At 45.0% G+C, this 17,017-nt stretch overlaps 5 protein-coding genes across 5 annotated transcripts; all 5 read right to left on the minus strand.

Annotated features, from left to right (window-relative positions):
• Positions 1-66: 66 nt before the first annotated feature.
• On the minus strand, positions 67-5,915 carry J056_000216 (Chitin synthase 1; the record flags this gene model as incomplete). The annotated part of the gene is made up of 7 exons (XM_009267614.1): positions 67-1,480; positions 1,525-1,598; positions 1,653-1,730; positions 2,382-3,438; positions 3,485-3,849; positions 3,898-5,699; positions 5,747-5,915. The coding sequence occupies 7 exons, from the start codon at positions 5,913-5,915 to the stop codon at positions 67-69; spliced, it is 4,959 nt and encodes a 1,652-aa protein (XP_009265889.1).
• Positions 5,916-6,124: 209 nt separating this feature from the next.
• On the minus strand, positions 6,125-6,450 carry J056_000217 (NADH dehydrogenase 1 beta subcomplex subunit 2; the record flags this gene model as incomplete). Its single annotated transcript, XM_009267615.1, has 4 exons — positions 6,125-6,172; positions 6,224-6,245; positions 6,293-6,377; positions 6,432-6,450. The coding sequence occupies 4 exons, from the start codon at positions 6,448-6,450 to the stop codon at positions 6,125-6,127; spliced, it is 174 nt and encodes a 57-aa protein (XP_009265890.1).
• A 124-nt stretch (positions 6,451-6,574) lies between these two features.
• On the minus strand, positions 6,575-9,470 carry J056_000218 (Tyrosine-protein phosphatase 69D; the record flags this gene model as incomplete). Its single annotated transcript, XM_009267616.1, has 3 exons — positions 6,575-7,550; positions 7,595-8,294; positions 8,345-9,470. The coding sequence occupies 3 exons, from the start codon at positions 9,468-9,470 to the stop codon at positions 6,575-6,577; spliced, it is 2,802 nt and encodes a 933-aa protein (XP_009265891.1).
• Positions 9,471-9,752: 282 nt separating this feature from the next.
• J056_000219 (Histone-lysine N-methyltransferase, H3 lysine-4 specific) lies at positions 9,753-14,087 on the minus strand (the record flags this gene model as incomplete). The annotated part of the gene is made up of 5 exons (XM_009267617.1): positions 9,753-9,911; positions 9,965-10,034; positions 10,080-11,710; positions 11,779-13,133; positions 13,178-14,087. 5 exons carry the CDS (start codon positions 14,085-14,087, stop codon positions 9,753-9,755), a joined length of 4,125 nt encoding a protein of 1,374 aa, XP_009265892.1.
• A 543-nt stretch (positions 14,088-14,630) lies between these two features.
• Positions 14,631-17,014, minus strand: J056_000222 (Ribosome biosis protein ERB1; the record flags this gene model as incomplete). The annotated part of the gene is made up of 2 exons (XM_009267620.1): positions 14,631-16,118; positions 16,166-17,014. The coding sequence occupies 2 exons, from the start codon at positions 17,012-17,014 to the stop codon at positions 14,631-14,633; spliced, it is 2,337 nt and encodes a 778-aa protein (XP_009265895.1).
• Between the last annotated feature and the right edge of the window lie 3 nt (positions 17,015-17,017).

Genomic DNA, 17,017 nt, shown 5'->3' on the forward strand with positions numbered 1-17,017 from the left:
GGCAGTTAAATACACAAAATCTGTTCTACTTTACGTGTATGGCTCAAGCTAATAAGTCTAGACAGTTCAGTCGTATACATCGACGTAGTGCTCTTCGTTGACGGTGCAGCTGCAATCTTTAGGTTTCTTGCCATTGAAGAATCCCATGGAGTGCTTTTCCATACAACCCATTGTGTCTGGTATGGCAATGCCAGGGGTAGCGGTGTGACCGTAACCATTCTTGATTGTGAGCAGTCCAGCGTTCTTCTTGCCGACCAAGTCTTGGAATTGGTGAGCCTGCTCAAGTGGCAGGATTGGATCGTAAACGTTGGCAACCAGCAAGAACTTGTTAGCAAAGTCGATGCCGCTGAAGTCGGTCAAGCGAGGCTGGTCGAATGTGCCATTGGGGTATAATTGACACGTGAAGCCTGATTGGTATAAGTATTGGCTGTAGAAGCGCTGAGTAACTTCGTTGTAGGTGTCTTTCATTGCATTTATAGCATCGTCTACTGTGAAATCTTCTATCTGGACATCAGCGCAGTTAATAGCTTTGATTGCATCGCCTCTCGAGCTGCTAATGCCACCTTTAGGGCCATATGGAGATGGTAAAAGCGAGGCAGCCTGCTTGATTCTGCTGAATGCTGTCCCCCATGTTGGTGGTACGTAGAGTGCGCTGTAGATATCTTCAACTGCACTCGTACGAGTTGAGTAGATAGAGTTGATAACCGGATCATTGTTGTCGTACGCCATTGCAGTAAGCGCGTCAATGTACTCCTTGGTGATACCCTGAAATGGACATTCTTCCGTCTGTTGGCAACTCTCTACCATCTTGTCAAACACGCTATCGGTCGATGTCAAGTATGACGGGATAGCATCGAGGGTATCAGTGTTTGCTCTGACGCTTGGAGACATGATTCCATTGAGGAGGAATTTGCCGACGCGATTGGGGTGTTTCACTGCAATACCCAAACCCAAGAACGAACCATAACTTTCTGCGAACAAGTCAACAGGCGTGTTAGATGCCTCGACCAGCTTATCGAAAACGTATACCATGTCATCTGCCGAGAAGTATGTACCGAGATAGGCAATGTGGGGAGTGTTGTCAACACATGACTGCATATATTCCCTTTCCGCGTCGTAATAGTTTTGAAGTTGTGTGCGGAAGAGTGGAGTGGTTGTTTCGTCGAGCTTTGGTGGTACATCTGGGAAATTGTTTCTGGGGCCAGAGTCACTAGTGTTGCACATGACCTTGAGACCTGATTCCCCAGATCCACGTGGATCGACGCCGACCAAGATATAATCATTTGGCACGAGCTTATACAATAAGTCAGCAGATGCTTCAATTCCGCTGGTTCCAGAGCTAGCTGATGCTATGGCGGGTCCTCCAGCGTTGAAAAGTACGTGTCTTGACTTGAGTGCATTTTCGTTGCTCTTGTTCCAAACTTTCTTTACGTAGAGCCCGAACGTTCCAATTGATGGGTCATCGTGGTCAATAGGAGTGCTGGTGAGTGTGAGCGGTTTTGACAAAGGATATTCAAGACACACTCTATAGTTGCACATTGTGCATTGTATTTGTCATTAGTTGAACAGTCTTGCCAGTTAATTGAATAATCACGAGCCTATCAAGGTTTTGTTAGCTTGAAGTCTCACTGCAATATTAAAGCAACACTCACCAGCGCAACGGTTGTTCCCATAAGAAAGAGTGCGAGTTGAAGTAAGTGGACCATGTTTCTATCTGTCTTGTTTATGTTCTACAAAATAGATGAAGAAAATGTACAAAGGCTTAGCGGCCGAGGTCTATGCATGAATTTGAAAATCGAAAATTTTAGGCAGGGGAGTGAAAATTCGTTAGGTCGGGCCGATAGCATCAGTTTAATTAAATGACAGATAGCAATACCTTTAAATCAACTTATAAGTAAAATTAGAGAGAAAATATTCATTATATCCACTTCCAAGGAACAAAAAGTGTACAAAGAAAATGAGCGAGTGTTAGATAAAACAAACCAATCCAGGTTCGAATTGTAAGAATGACGGCTTTTGTCCTTCCTTAGCCTTAACTTGTTTTAGCTTGTTTCAATTTGTTTCAAATTGTTTCGGCTTGATTCAAGGTTGTTGATTTATGAGGTATGTAGGGTAGTGTCAAGTTGAGTATCAATACGTTGGAGTTGAACAGATTATTGAAAAGAAAGGATTTCGATCGTAATTTATTGTAAAAATCTTGAGTGTTCAAGATAGTTGTATGCAAGCTCAAGTAGAGAAATTGGATGATGCAGCAAATAAGTTTTGTGGTATATATCGGAGTGCAAAAACCGAATAATAATTATCCCCTTATTCAGTAAATCGTAAATGAAATTTGGTGTTTACTTTCGATCGCTCAGTGGACCTAAATCTACCCAACTCACTCTAGGTGCTGTTGATGAATTTTGTCCTAAGGTTTGTCCTCCTGATCTTTGCCTCATATGCCCTGGTTCTCCATTCATTGATTCGAACGCTGACGTATGCGCAAGTGGTTCGAATGATTCTGATGGTGTAAACGGTGATGCTACTGAGTAAGATGAACTATCTGGCGTTTCAGAACCAGAGTTTATAATCGCTGATTTAAATTTAGACATTCTTGCATCTCTCTCCTGCTCTTGTACGAATGCAGGTATGGCGTTCCCTGCAATAGATTGTCTCGAAGGCAAGAACCAAACAGACTGTGGCCTGTTCTCATCGAAACCTTCGTTGAGCAATTCTTCCATTGCATTAGCATCATACTCTCTTCCACCACCTTTCATCAACAGATCATGTGCAGGTGTGAGTCTTGAAGCTGGAGGTGGATGTTCGCTATTAAACTCATTATAGTTACCAATTTCTTCACCCCACTTATCTTCTTCACCGTATGAGCTAAGAGATGTGTTATCGCTCTCCGCGTAGTCTGTTGAATCTGGATGTAACGAATCTGGTGGATTGAGATCGTTGTAGAATGCTCTTTGACCGAATGCTTTTTCATATTCTTTTCGTGTCCTCTCCTCTCGTTTCGTTTTGCGCAAGCGAGAACGTTCCCAATCTTCCCACCTGCGTAATGGTATATTCACAGTAAACAACTCTTCCTTATCGTCATGTGCCACACTCTTTGCTTCACCTTCAACTTTACGAGTTTCACCCCAGGAAAAGTCATCAAAGTGCCAGAATGAATACACAGGCAACACCAAATTCCATATCGGCAGAGCGATAATGTAGATAACCATCCAACCAATGTAGACAATCTTGAAATTTGTGATAAGAATGAGAATTGCAGGTAAACCAAGAACAGCACAAAGCATCATGAGTGGAATTGCATCAGCAAATTGAGTAGGTGGTGTGATAATTGAGTTGATGATTAATGCCAATGAGAGGAGGATAGCGATTGGAAGAACGACGGTACCGATAAGATCCATGAGAATCACGAACTGCATCGAAAAGCAGAAGGTACCACATCTTAGTGAAATGTCAACTTTGCTAATGCAACTCAAGAGTCACTTACAAGTTCCTAACCAATACCAACTCCATCAAGTTATGTACAGTTGAGTTGATCCAGCGACGGCGCTGAGATAGCAAAACCTTGAACTCGTCCGGAGCGATGGTTCTACAACGTGCAGATGGACAGAACATCATTTTGCGGTTAGGGAAGGTTCTTAACATCATTGTTGACAAGAATCTGTCTTCACCAAGTAAGAGAAGATTCTTTTGATGCAAAGTTTGAACGTCTGTTTGACTATACTGCTCTACTATGTCTGGTTTTACTATGAGTGGTACCCAATCGTCTTCCTCATCACGTCTAGCCTTGATACGATACATGGAGAAACAACCTGGTAAACAAGTAACACCACCGAACACACTCTCGAATGCCTAAATTGGGTTTAGTTCGCGAGATCAGTCTAACATAACACGACTCACTTTGACCATGTGATGGGAGATGTAGTACTCGAATACCTGTATCCAAGTAACCCAGCTAGCCCGTTTGTTTTCCAATCTAGTTTCACCACAAACACCCATAATCAAGTTATCGTGCTGCATGCATAGAATCAACTTGGTGAGTGCGTCAGGAAAAATCTTGGTATCAGCATCAATCATGAATATTGTTTCAAAGTAGTCAGGCGTAACGCCCATCAGAGTATGAATCTTTCTGAATAAATCGTAATCTAATGGTGTCATACGATCGTTGTATGTAACTCTAGAGAAGAAGTTCATGAGAACTATCTGAGAATCTCTTTTTCCTCTGTTTCCAGGCTTTGAAGCAGAGGCAGCCTCATCTTCAGTACCGCACTTTACCAACACGATTGTAGGAGTTCTGTGACCATTCTTTGATTTGTAATGTCCAGCATAAATCATAGCTCTATTTTCCTGCTTCTTGCCACCACCAACGGCCAAGTAAGCCATTGGCATTGGATTACCGAAACGTGGATCTGGCTCAATCATACTGACGCAAATATCAGGGGTTGACATTTTTTCACCGTGCCCAGTGATCATACCATCTGCGACAATGAAGATGAGTTTGCGCTGGTCAGAGTAGTCACTAGCGGATATTGATTCCACTGTCGTTGCAATACTATCATGGCCCTCAGAGTAGCATGTAATGAGGCAGCATGTATACAGCTCTGGACCAACACGTGCAGCCGAAATGATAGGATCATCTGGGACCAATGAGCGGTACTTGGCATCCTTGGCAGCCTTCTTACTTGATTTTGGCTCAGCACCATCAGAAGCCCAGGGTGCAGTTCCTTTTTTGTTGTTAACGCTGATGTTTGCACCTGAAGGCATAACAGATGGTGAAACAACGGATCTGGACATGTTCTTTGGAGGCTCGGTGAACTTCTTGGCTAGATACCAATTAAACAGGCAAGCCATAATGAAACGAGCCAAGACGACACCAAGGATAATAATGAGTGCAGCGTAGAGGAATAACTTGGAAGCGAAACAGCCTGGGGACATGTGATCGATTTGTCCAGCTTTGTAACGCTCGTGGAGACAAGGGACTGCATCCTTCAAATCTTTCGTATTGTAGAACATTTTGGTAGCATCTTTGCCGCCACTTGTATCAACCTTAAAGAGGACCTTACGAATAGCCTGATCAACAGGGTCATCAGGAATCGGCGACATCTGGCGATTCAAATATGGTGTCAAATTAAGTACAGTACCTCCAATGACCATCATGTTACGTTTGGCGGTTACATTCGACCAAGAGTAGCCAGAAAGGGTGTGGTCGGGTACCAGACCAAGACTGGATATGACTGACTCTGTCGGAGGGTCGAATGAACATTCAGAACCTTTAGAACAGGTGTTGATGGTCGCGTACGGGGCTTTGTCATCATTGCAGTTTTCTAAGGTACCACGACGGAAGTAATTTGTCATATCAATACCGGGTGAGCCTTCGCCCATGGCCTTGAAATCAGGATTATGAGCAGTTGCATTTTCTGTTAGATAGTTCTTCCCAGCAATCGAGACAGTACCAAACTTCATACCGACTCTTTCGAATTTGGTGTCCATAGTTCCCTCCGAAGACGGACAAAGAACTCTATCAACGCCCATACATATGAAGCCGACGATCGCAGCTAAGGAAGCGCAAATCAAGCAAAGTGAAACCTTTTCACGCCATGCCTGTCTCTTTGCTGGCGTGTGGACGAATAACTTAAGCAGAGGATCAGGTATATAGAAAGTGAGAGCGATGGCTGTATAATGCCAGGGACCCTTGTTCATTTCTGCGGGCTGCGTTAACTGGATACTCCGAGAGCGGATTACTGCGTACCGATGGAAGGGCCACCGGGCTTGACCAAAGGGGTAACTGGGGGAGCTCTTTCATGCTTAGTGAGTGTGCGCGATCTGCCAATCGTCGTGTTCTGCCTATGGTCAAGCATGCCGGTGCCAGAACTAGAAGCTCTTATCGCTGTCGATCTTGGTCTCAAGTTGTCTGCCATTGAAGATGTAAACGAGTGTGTAAGAGCGTCGCTGGCTCAATTTTCTGATTTGACGTCGTCGTCGTGAGTGATGAGGTCAATTCTCGAACAATGCTTAGCGGACTGCACGGACGCAGCAGGTAATTCAAAAAATATAAATTTTCAAGTATACAGTCTAATTATCTTAATCAGATTTCTTTACATAACGAGCCATCTCGCTATTCCGCCGTCTAGTGGTGCTCCTCATCGTGGTCGTGTTCGAAAGGCAGATGCCATCCCTGAGTGCCTGCGTTAGCTGATAGCCTGGAATCATACATCTCTCATCTCACAAGCATATGTGGTAAATCTTGGCTGTAAACGCTTATCAGCGCAGCTTTATAAAGCCAACAGAAACTCACCGTGCTTTGTAGAAAACCCAGAACCACATTGATGCCCCTAAAGCGGTGCTTGCGAATCTATGGAATGCTGGTGGAGCATGGAAACCTGGCCAACGTCTGTGTGAGCTATCCATCTCTTATATAATAAACCATTAAATACCTCTTGGACCGCCTGCCATTGTATTTCTGTTTATTTCTTATCAGCGCTACTCACTTGCCGCTCCCAGCCACTCACTGTCGATGGGAAGTTGGGAAAACCCGTCATATAGAAATCTCAAATATATATATATATATAAAATTACATTAACAATTCTCGTTCTTTATCTCATTTAATACTCCGGCAACGAGTGCTGAATACACGTAAACGTACTGACGAAGCGTGGATACCATTGACATTCTCTGCTCGCGTAAATCTTCCACGACATCGCAAACTGGTTCATGCAGCCCTTTAATAACACCACAGTGCTGGTGCTCTGGCTTTTCTCCATCCAAATTTGCGGCTTTGAGACTGTCACCAACGTCCCCGGTCTCACTCACACCAGAAGCTTGCGAAGACATGCTTGACAACTTGCCTCTAAGTTCGGTTGGAGGTGAAGGTGGTCCGAAGGGGAAGTCCACTTTTTGACCAATGTTGCTAGACGATGTTTGTCTTTCAACTTGCATATTAACATCATTATGTTGATCCATATCAGTGCCATCCTTGGAAGTTGTACGCCTATCTCCAGCAACCTTCTTTAGACCCGGCCTCAACATATCCACTTGCATATCGTCACTGCTAATTTTCTGCGATTTAGAGCCTCTTCTGCGTAGTTTGCTCTTTCGTTCGTCTCTTAATAGATCAAGCATTGTGTCAAGAGCAACATATGATCCTGTTCGACCAACGCCTGCACTACAATGTACGACTATTGGTCCCCTATGCGAGTCGTATAACCCGTTGACATCCGCTATCATTGGCAAAAGTGCATCCGGCAGCGTAGGTGTGTCAAAATCCGGCCATCCAAGATACTGATATTGTGTGATTATTTTCTCCTGTCGTAATTCACGATTCTTCAACATAATGGTCCTCTTTACGTACGTAGTCTCATACTTTTCCTTGTTGGCATCTTCAGTTGAGCTCTGTCTTCCAATAAATGATTGCTTTGAAGATGTATTCTTTTCACCGCTTTCATTGCCTTCATCTCCCTCAGTCGTAAGAACCTGGATTTCGATTTCGTCAAGAACTCTGTTGGCCCAATAGCGGCAGCACTTGTCAAGGCCACCTTCACGCTGCTTTGTGAGCCTTCAAAATGTCAGTATGCTCGTTATGCTATCAATGCTACTCACATAACGATCAAAGCGACATCCTGCTCCCAGCATACCTGCCAGAAGTCTTTGAGTGTAGACTCCATTGGCCCTTGCGTAGCAATATAGCGCTTGGTGTGATGCATAAGATCCTTACGAGCTTCCCTGATAATAGGAGTTTTATCACTTTCGCCAGCAGCATGAGGTGGTGCCGGACCTGTGTACAATGGTGAGGGAGCGAAACCGTCATTCTTGTCGAAACCAAACCCAGGCAGAACATGATTAGCGTTTACGTAATCATTGCCGTCACTATCTTCAGGATCTCTAAGCTTGACACGGGTGTGCTCAAATGGATATATGTTTCTGTATCTGTTCTTATGACCCAGCTCCACACCTGCACCGATACTGTATCTATCAATCTTACGAGCTTTGCCTAGGTGGAAAGTATCGTCGCGCTCTTTGCTACCCAAGGATTTCGATTGATTGCCATTTCCGTCAAGAGTCTGGGAATTGTTCGAAAGCCAGTCAAAAACTTCCATCATTCTCTTTTGCTCGGTCCTTTCCAGTCTGTAGAACTGATAAGCCAATTCATCGTTGGCTTGCTTCTCAGACATGTCGACAATTCTTCTGAGGAAAGTTGGAAGCTTGTAAGAATTCCGTCTACTTTCATCTGAGATAGACATAGAAATACGCTCATGAGACATTCCATTTGCGAGCTCTCTATTCTGTCTAACGCTGTCAACTGTAGACGTGTGAGTTTAATTATAGTCGAATAGCCGCAAAAGTATTTACAGAAAGGATTAGCAGCAAATTTATCACCACTGTGGCTACTATGCGGATTGCGAGGACTAGCTTTATTTGTAGTGGTAGAAACACCTTGGAAAGCTGCAAAGGGTAGGTTGCGTGGCTGAACGAAGGAGTTTTCGCCCTTAGGCGTACCATCTGTATTTTGACCTTCTGCGAAGCCGTTTGATTTTGGAGTAGTCTCCACTGGTGCATCTTTTACTTGCGTGTAGGCAGCGAAACCGCCTGATATGTACTCCAATGAAGCACTAGCTCCGGCGTTTTCAAACTTCCTAAATACACCCAGCAATGCAGCGGGCGTGCCTTGCATACCTTCTCCGACGTAATTAGTGTCAGTGTCGTAAACAATGATAGTCTTTGCTTTCCTGTAAGCCTCAAGCTTACTTCTATCATGAGGATCTGGAACCATCTGAATGATTTTGTCGAGGCTGAAAATTGGACGTCTGAGCAATGTTGATGGAAGACAAATGCTAACTGCGCCTGGAATGCGAGAAGTAGAAAATGCAGTGTACGATCTAATGTCTACGATTAAAATTTCCTCCTTGACCGCATCTGGACGCTGATTGATGACGTCGACTAGATTGTGGAGTTCGGTGTGGCGTATGTTATTGGATTTGTGATTTGTGAATGGGGGAGCGCTATTAGAATTGTTTCGAGGGAGTGGTGGATTTATGGGCCCTTTCAATTGAAAGGGAGGCGGTCCGCCCAGCTGTGCTGGTAACGGACTCGGAGAAGCTTTCTTATGAGCAGGGCCATTATCCTTAAGACCAGCTGAGCTGGCATCTCTAGAAAGGCTGCTGTGTCTTCTGAGATTGCTTCTATCCCCGATCGCCTTCTCGAACTCATTGAGAGAGTGATCTTCGGCAACTGGACTCGATGAGCCACTACGCTCACCACGATTGGGTGATATATAGTTTGATTTGCCGAGATTCTGAAGCTGTGGCGTGAGTGAGGTTCTCCGCTCCACCTTCTGCGGGCTCAACTGCGTTTGTGATCTGCCGAAGCCAGGTGGGCTGAATGGATCTGGTTTTTCTAGCTCATGCGTTGGCTGCGTTACAATGCTTGTGTGGTTTGAGCCGAAGCGTTCTTCTAGAGCCTGCTCAAAAGTGGTCATTGACGTGAAGATCGTATTGATTGTGGCTCAAGCTGGTACATCACCCGGAATATCAAAAAAAAAATAAAAGTGGCAAAATTAAGCAACTGACAACCGTCACGTTATTGATCTTTTCCAGCGAGTGTTGTATTCTGTTCATGAATAGAGTGCTGTGACGTCATTCACGAGAATAACGTCAAACTTTGTCGTTGGCGCTATGTGAGCTTATAAAAGCGCAATAGACGTTATATATGCTTGAAATTGTATAACATTCAAATTTTACAACAATGATTTCTAAGCAACTCAATTAAGCGATCCTCTACAACCATCGACACCACAGAGACACGGAATCTTCTCATCCTCAATAGGGAAGTGGTAGTCATATGTGATCTCATCCCCTGGTGAAATCTCCTCCTTGGCATAGATGATTATCTTCTTCTCTCCGAGAATGGTGATGATTTTCTGAGATGTATTATGACGTTAGATGATACGACGATCAAAATAGTATCACTCACAGCAGTACAGTTTGGCTGGCAGCAGTGATTAATTAGACGTGCCACGCTACCTTTCATTGTAGCATCAACACTAACATGTGTTAGAAAGAAACACACGTGCACCAAAAAAACTCACATATTGTCATCGTCGATCTTAAACAAATACGAGCTACCTATACCCTGCTTCTCGTATGCCTTCTCTCTCCTATCCGCGACCTGCTGTCTGACCACTTCACCGACATACTCAATCACCATTTCACCTTTCGGTATGACTTGGCAGCTGTAAAGACCCCAGCTATGTATACTTGACTTGGCAAATTTGAGCTCTTTCTTACGTGTGCGAAGCTGGTTGAATTTGAGTATTTCACCATCCGTAGCACCACCCGTAAGACCATGAACGAGAGAGCGAGCGTTTGATCTGTTGGCGCGCGAACTAACATTATCTCTATCCCCATGCTGCCTGGATGCCTTGGTAACTTTATTTCTCTGCGGAAGATAGAACGCCTTCTCTGTTTCGGGTATGGGATAAATTCCTTCCGATCTCGCACTTCCTGTTGCATGCACAGGCGGCCGCCATGGCGCATTTTCATCAGTCTTTTCAGGGCTATTGAAAATCGAGAATCGTAAATCGTCCTTCCAGTCTGGAGGTGTGTAATTGTGACATTGCAGCAATTCTTGGATGGTCGTTGGTAACTTCCTAGCTTCTCGGTCAATAACAGTTTTTAGGTAGTAAAGATCTTCTTCGGAGTTGACGAGGTCGCTTGATAGTATGTCGGTCTTGGTGTAGGGCCGGCTTGGATCAGAGATTGGGTCAAATGGAGGTACATTTAGGGGAGGTGTAGGTATCGTGTTCTTAGGTGTATATAGATGATGAGGATCATCCGCCTCTTCGGAGATGTCAGACTGTGCAGATTCTTCTGACTTGGCTGATGATGCAGCCGGTGGTGGAGTTTTGAGTGCATTTTTGCTAGACTTCTTGGTTGCCTTACTCGTCTTTCTCTTAGAAACAGGAACTTTCTTGGCCTTGGAAGCCTTTTTACTCCTAAACTTATTATCCGGTGCGTTATCAGTCGAGGTTGTTTGCTCTGATTCGGTCTTGATCATATCAGCGGGTTTGTTTGTAGTCTTAATTTCATAGATGCTCTGGTTGCCAATGAAACCAGCTTCAGCATTGTTTAGATTATCGACAAAAGTAGAAGCATCATTCTGATTGTCCTTAGCGGCAATTTCAACATTATTATGTTGATTGACAGTATCAAAATCGCGCTTGACATGACCGTTGACGTGTGCTCGATCGTCTCTGCCGTCATAAGCGACATCAGCGACATTTTTCCTAATACCGTCAACACCCTCAGCAAATTCAAAACGCTCAAAAGCAGGCTCCTTTTCTACAACAGTAGACTGCTTCTCATCTCCACTTTCACCTTCGCTGCTGGTGAAATCGACCATGTGTTTGTTTTTCGATTTCATAACCCGACCACGTTTCGACTTTTGAGACTGGAGGGGACGATTTAATTTGAGAACCACGTCCATATCGTCCATATCGTGTGAATCATGTGGCTCCTCGGAGAATGTTCGCTTATCCGACAGCTTCACCTTGTCCTTATTGATATCATTGAGCGTCTCGAGCTGCTGAGCTCGTGGATCGCGCAGCTGCAAATGCATTGTAAATCCAGAACACTGTTTGCCATCGGAGGTAGTCATAGCGCGTCCTGCTATACCAGGTTTTGTGAACAGGACGAACCATCCATCGTCGTTTTTTAGTACCTTAATGTATGTCAGATAAATTCGAATTGATTGAAACACATCAGAATCATCTTTAACATCACACTCACATCTGATACCTTGAACTGTCCGAAAAATGCACGAACATCTACTACATCCACTGAATGCACAGGTAGACTTGATTTATCGATAAATATATGCGCATTGCCGTTCTTCTTAATTTTCTCCTCAATCGAAATCTCAGCTTGGTGTGCGTCTTGTTGTATCGCATCGGGGTGGTGTTGAGAATTTTTCACAGGTGACTCCTTCTTTCTCGTGAGCATGTTATCAGATCTACCTCTGAATATCTCATCACCGTGCAGATCATCCCACTCGTCTTCATCTTCTGTATCCTCGCTACCAGCTTTAGCCATCTCCAAAGGTTTCGGATGTGAGGGAGTGTGTGCCAAATTCGAAGGCTTACTTGCACTACTCAACCACGAAGTTTTCCCAAGAACACTTTGTCCTGGTCCTGGTCTAGTTGGTGTTTGTTGGTTTGGATTGAAACCAATTTTAGTAGAAGGTGTAGGCAGTACTTTAGGTGCTTGATTTACTTGACTTGCTTGACTCTCTGCGGCTTTGCGAGATGCCTCCTTCCTCCTCTTCTCCTCCCTTTCCCTTCTAGCTCGACTTTCATTCTCCTCGCGCTTCTTGTAAAAGTCATCGACTACTTTATGGTATACATTGCCATCCTCATCTGGACGGACTTGTATCGGTGGAACTGAGCCTATGTGTGCCTTACCGAGGTTGAAATTTTTGGCTCCATGAAACTCATCGATACACGCTTCAGCGTCAGTGTATTTACGAAAACTAATCCAAACAAGACCCAAGAAAGCACCGGTACTTCTATCGTAATGTAATTTCATACTTTTGAACGTTTTGTACTTTCCTTTGAAATAAGTGTTAAGATCATTTTCAGTGAGTGCAGATGGTATGCCCTTTATACAGATGCAAGATGTTGGTGGAGGTTGCAAGGAATGTTCGTCGTGTATAAAGCTCTTGAGAAAGATCAAGTTGTTTGAATACCTGTTTCTATTCTTTTCGTGGTTGATTCGCTCGACAAACAAATGCCTATTCTTGCGCGGATCACTGGGCTGCGTCAACAGCCCATCACCATCAAAACGCTTTTTGCCGTCTTTTATGAGGTAGTTTTGTTTTCCCTCTGGCTTTATTGGTGGTCGAGTTGGATCGACCAGCTGAAATGATTTTGAAGGCGACTCTTCTCGTTCAAGTGAGTACTGTCGTTTGTGGGGTGGTATAGAGGATTGAGGCATTGGCGAGTATATACTGACTGGCTTTGCTGGGAGTTCATGTTTCGCAATGTTTGCAGGGGGGTATTGAGAAGATGGCTGGGTATAATCGAAATCATAATCCCTGTCGCGATAGGTTCTTGGGGAGGGTCTGCGAGAGGTTCTAGGAGGAGTATCTGTTAAGAGTTAGAGGTGTAATTGCAATACCGAGAGAACCTACGTCGCTTTTTCGGAGGAGGCCTTTGTGCAGTTATATGCGGGTTGTAGCTGTTACCTCTATATCCGCCAGTGTATCCAGGTGGAGGACGGCGTCTATAATCGAGCTGCTGAAGATTGCCGTCGTAGTCGTAATGATGATCGTATTCGTGTGGGTAGTGATGTTGGTAGTGATAATCACGCTTGTAAACTGGCTCATACTCACGTTGATACTCACGTTCATATTCACGATCATAATCACGATCAGACTCAAAATTCGTACGAAAATCACGACCACGATCGCGATGAGCAGCAGCGTAACTAGTTGAAGGTGAAAATGTACGAGAGTCATAACGAGTGGGCTGTCTATCAGAATCGAACCTTGAATAACTCCCTTCTGCCGATGTGGACCATTTTGAATTGACAGTTTTCTGTTTTTCGAGTGCACTTCTAGCCTGTGCAGCGAGACGGCTGTCCTTATAATTGAGATCAGGATGTTGCGATTGAGTGCGCGTTGCCGTGGGACTGCTATCATCATACTTGACTGGAACAACACCGTTATCTGCAAAAACACGCTCAGCACCACGAGAGACGCGTTTTTTAGGTGAATTACGCCCAAGGCTATCGCTATATTTGTCATCGTCACTGATACTGACTGGATGACTTTGAGTGTGAGTGTGATTGAGGCTGGGTCGATGCTCGTATACTCTCATAACAGAAGAATTGTCGTTGCGAGTGGGTTTGTAAGTATTGTTGTAGGAGCCATGATTGCCATGATTGCCATGAGTGCGATTGCCATTACCATTGCTATTGTTACTACTAGTACCATGTTTTCGTGCGTAATTGTCAAACAGAGAAGATCTATCATTGTGACTGTGTAAGTCATTCGCACTCCCACCAACCGCGCTGTATCTGTCGTCCATCTCGTCGACCATGATGAGATGGGAGGAAGAGGGACATCGAGAGAAAGCCAAAGAGGAAAAAGTTTACGAGGATGAAATTGTACAGCAAAGCAAGCAATTTGATAATACAAATTTACCTAGCTGCCTCACTTTATTTGACGCCTACTTGAGTTGTTACAGTTAAGTATTCAGTGGTGTGGTTGATATGATTCTTATTTAAATCACAGCTTTACGTCCACAACTTCAATCCATTTATCGTCACGGTCAGTACAAAAATTGTACTCGTCGCTGGGATGATTTCGTATGGTGTTTTCAGAACAATAGAATGAGCACAGAAGAGAAATTAGACGCTTGGATTCAACGTAGAGCGCAGTGGTGGACTGATCGTCGTCTCACTCGCAGCTCTGAGGATGTTTGGGAGGCGCGAGAAGACACTGAGACACTCAAACCATGGCCCAAAACACCTTTCAACGGAGACACAAGCACAACTACCCCTTTGTATAACTAATTGAGTCAGTCAATAGAAATTAGAAAGATTAAACGAAATGTATAAATAATTTCTTTCTTTGGTCCCCTTCAATGGCTGTACAGATTCACAAGGCCATCGGCACCCGCACTGAACAGGAATGGCTGCGTTGGGTGCCAATGCAGATCCAGAACGCCCAATCCATTGGCCAGTGTGTGGCATTTCAGCACTTTAAGTGGAACAATAAGCGCGTTAGTGGCGAGATCGTCGAACACGCGTCCATGGAAAACCTGCACACTCCCGTCATCCGAGCTAGATGCAAAGAGAGGAAGTGATGGGTGGTACTTGACTGCTCTCACCGCTCTATTATGGTAACGGATAGTTTTATAAGGTTTATCGCCGAGGTCGATATCGAACCAGCACACCTTTCTGTCGTAGCTACCTACGATGAGGTTGTCACCTGAGGGGTGAACGTCGATCGACGACAACCACCTCAAGCCCGGCAAGAACGTCTTAAGGAGTGTTTGCTGGACGAGATCGTACAGCTTCACATACCGCTGTGTAACTAGGAAGAACTGCGGTCTCGTTGGATGGAATTGCACCTTCTGTACACTTCCCTTGCTCCTCTTGAACGGTGCTTGCGATTGGTGCTTCGACAGCTGGTGAATGAGAACCGACTTGCTACCGGCATCTCCCGCCACGGTGGCGAAATAGTCGCCCTTTCTATGCCACACTACCTGCTTAGGTGTTCCCGGTACTTCGATCTTCACCAGTAGTCCATTCTCGCGTTGCGATTCGTTTGGACGCGCATACCTAATATCAGCCGTCTTAGTCGCCCCCGCTTGTGGATTGGCAAAGGCGAAATCCGCTTGCTGTGCAGATGCTTTACTCAACCCGGTAGTGAGTATGGGGAGGGGAGACAGGACGGTGACCTGCTTCTCGCTCGTCGCCACCAACAGCGACACCTCTTTGTCGGGACACCACTCCACACTGTGGACAGGCTCCCCTTCACCGATATTCCAACTATATGCACAGCGTCCCACTGACAACTCCCACACTCTCACATAACCATCATCGGCAGCACTAGCAAGCCAGATACCGGTAGGATCAACGGAAATAGACCGCACGCGTGCGTTGTGTGTGTAGCTGATGGCATTGTAGATAGGGAATGGTTTGAGTTCCCTAGGTGATGGAAGTTTAGGTACGAGAGACTCAGGATCGATGTTGAGCTTAGTCCTGCGCACTCGTGGTGCCAGGTAGAGATCTAAGCACCTGTCAAACCTTTCCTTCAATAAATTAGCATAAGCGGGAACGAGACGCAAGTTAGAGTATTTCTGGGGCATGAACTTGATCTTTCTGTCTTGTTCATCAGTCTCTTCCCACTCCTTCCTCTCCTGCTCATTGAAGAGGTATTCAGGTGGTGGATTGAACGACTCTATTGTCTTTGGTGGTGGTTCTTGGGGTGCAGGAGCGTCCATGACGTGAGGCGTGTGTTCATCTGTATTAGACCATATAGCGTAAAAAGTAGGTTTTGGAGGTGCTTTTGGTTTATTTGGCACAATTCTGCCAGCGCGTATAGCTCTAGCAATCTTCATAATCTACGGAAACTTGTGAGAGTGTAGTAGAGTGAATCAAGACAACGAACCTTTTCGTGCTCCCATTTAGAAGGTAAGAAACGACGCTTAGGTTCAGGTGCTCCAGAAATGGGCGTGACCATTTCCTTGCCCTTACCAGTAAAGAACTCGACTTGGTCTGGGTATGGATCAAAGGCATCGTCAGGCACTTGGCCCTTCTCGAGTCTTCGAATCAGACGGAGTTCATCGGGGGTGAGTTTCATGTCTTGCTGCATGTTCTTAGATGGCACAGTGTCAGCGTCACCCTCCGTGTGCTCCAAGAAACGCTCCAATTCATCCTTTGTAGCAGGTTTGAGAATCTTTTTGCCGTTTATATCGTAACCGATATGGGGCATATCTTCGTACCACTCAGCAGGGACATCGCCGATCGCATTCTGTTGCTCTTCAGTGTCGCTGTCACTATCGTAGCCAGGTTCGATGTTGCGATAAACGGTTTTGTCCTCACCAGTTGCATCAGAGCGGACAGTTCGAGCGGTAGCTTCAAAGCCAAGCTTCTGCTTAGGTGGCTGTGAGTAGTAGTCAGTCTCGTCAGGCTTCTTTGAGGCTTTTTCGATGAAATCAGAGACGTTAGAGGAAGTGGAAGGGACGGAAGAGAAGGAGGCGAGAGAGGTGTCAGAGTCACTAGAGTGTATGCTATCATTGTCACTGTTAGCGTCATCGTCACTGTCACCGGCGTCTTCGTCACTGTCTGGATTAATCTCAGGAAATTCAGCTGGTTCTTCATCATCTGAAGAGAGATGGTCGTTGTCGCCGTCGCTGAGCTCCTCTGCGCCATTTATATCCAATTTATTATCAAATTCCTGAGCAACCGCATTGCCTCCTTTGGTGCTATCTCTGCTGCGTTTTTTCGAGATGGCCATTGT

Source organism: Wallemia ichthyophaga (assembly GCF_000400465.1).
Source record: "Wallemia ichthyophaga EXF-994 unplaced genomic scaffold scaffold1, whole genome shotgun sequence".
NCBI classification, from domain to species: domain Eukaryota; kingdom Fungi; phylum Basidiomycota; class Wallemiomycetes; order Wallemiales; family Wallemiaceae; genus Wallemia; species Wallemia ichthyophaga.